The sequence below is a fragment of the Protobothrops mucrosquamatus genome, unplaced genomic scaffold (genome assembly GCF_001527695.2).
Source record: "Protobothrops mucrosquamatus isolate PMUCROS unplaced genomic scaffold, P.Mucros_1.0 scaffold39188, whole genome shotgun sequence".
Lineage (NCBI taxonomy): Eukaryota > Metazoa > Chordata > Lepidosauria > Squamata > Viperidae > Protobothrops > Protobothrops mucrosquamatus.
In genome coordinates this window covers 1-1,302 of record NW_015424920.1, presented here as the reverse complement: position 1 = coordinate 1,302, position 1,302 = coordinate 1, and the positions used below count along the sequence as shown (strand labels likewise).

The following is a 1,302-nucleotide window of genomic DNA, read 5'->3' as shown; positions in this document are numbered from 1 at the left end:
TTCTGACGGCCAGTCTATGTTCCTGGACTCTTGTTCTGACTCTTTTAGATGTTTCACCTACATAATTGCTGGGGCAGCCTTCACAGCTGATTTTATAAATCACCCCAGACTTCTCAGCAGTAGGGAGGGGATCTTTTGGTCTCATAAGGCAAGAACGAAGAGTCCGGCTGGGCTTATGCGCTACCATGATTCCATAAGGGGTCAAAAGCCTAGCAGTGGCCTCAGAGACATCGCTGACATAGGGAAGGGTAACACGTGTCGTTTGAGAAGGGAGTTGTCTCACCTGTTCGTTGTTAGAAGGTCTAGAGTAAATGGCATAGCGCTTAATAAACCTGGCAGGGTACCCATTCTGTCTACAGATGCGGAAAAGATATCTTCTTTCCTGCATCCTAGCTTTGGCTGAATTGCAATGAGTCAACCCTTTTGAAAAGGGTCCTAACACAGCTGATTTTGTGAGCCACTGGGTGATTGCTATGGTAGTGCAAAATCGTTCTTGCCTTATGAGACCAAAAGATTCAGACCACAATTCAAATAGTCAATTCCTCAACTGCAGTTTCAATGGGAGATCACAAATGAATTTCAAGCCTTTTCTAAATTCTTCAACTTTTGCCTCATGTGGATTTCCTAGTGTGCAATAAGGGGTGATTTATGAGTGAAGTAATGTCCACAGACTGGACATTTGAAAAATTTCTGCCCTGTGTGAGTCCTCTGGTATCTCAACAGGCTGGAATTCTCACTGAAACCTTTCCCACAATCAGGACATTCAAACAGTTTCTCTCCTATGTGAGTCCTCTGGTGTGTCACGAGGTGGGAATTCTCACTGAAACTTTTCCCACAGATAGGACATTTAAAGGGTTTCTCTCCTGTGTGAATCCTCTGGTGTGTCACAAGGCTGTAATTCTCACTGAAACTTTTCCCAGTCAGAACATTCAAAGGGTTTCTCTCCTGTGTGAGTCTTCTGGTGTCTCACTAGGCTGGATTTCTGACTGAAACTTTTCCCACAATCAGGACATTCAAAGGGTTTCTCTCCTGTGTGAGTACTCTGATGTCTCACCAGGTTGGAATAGCAACTGAAACTTTTCCCACAATCAGGACATTCAAACGGTTTCTCTCGTGTATGAGTCCTCTGGTGTGTCACCAGGTGGGAATTCTCACTGAATCTTTTTCCACAATAAGGACATTCAAAGGGTTTCTCTCCTGTGTGAGTCCTCTGGTGTGTCACCAGGTTGGAATAGCAACTGAAACTTTTTCCACAATAAGGACATTCAAAGGGTTTCTCTCCTGTGTGACTCCTCTGGTGTT

General features: G+C 44.3%; 1 protein-coding gene across 1 annotated transcript; it reads right to left on the bottom strand.

Annotated features, from left to right (window-relative positions):
• Positions 1-624: 624 nt before the first annotated feature.
• On the bottom strand, positions 625-1,297 carry LOC114923879 (zinc finger protein 572-like; the record flags this gene model as incomplete). Its single annotated transcript, XM_029287201.1, has 2 exons — positions 625-792; positions 1,019-1,297. Coding segments are annotated over 2 exons (447 nt in total), but the record flags the coding sequence as incomplete, so codon positions are not given.
• Between the last annotated feature and the right edge of the window lie 5 nt (positions 1,298-1,302).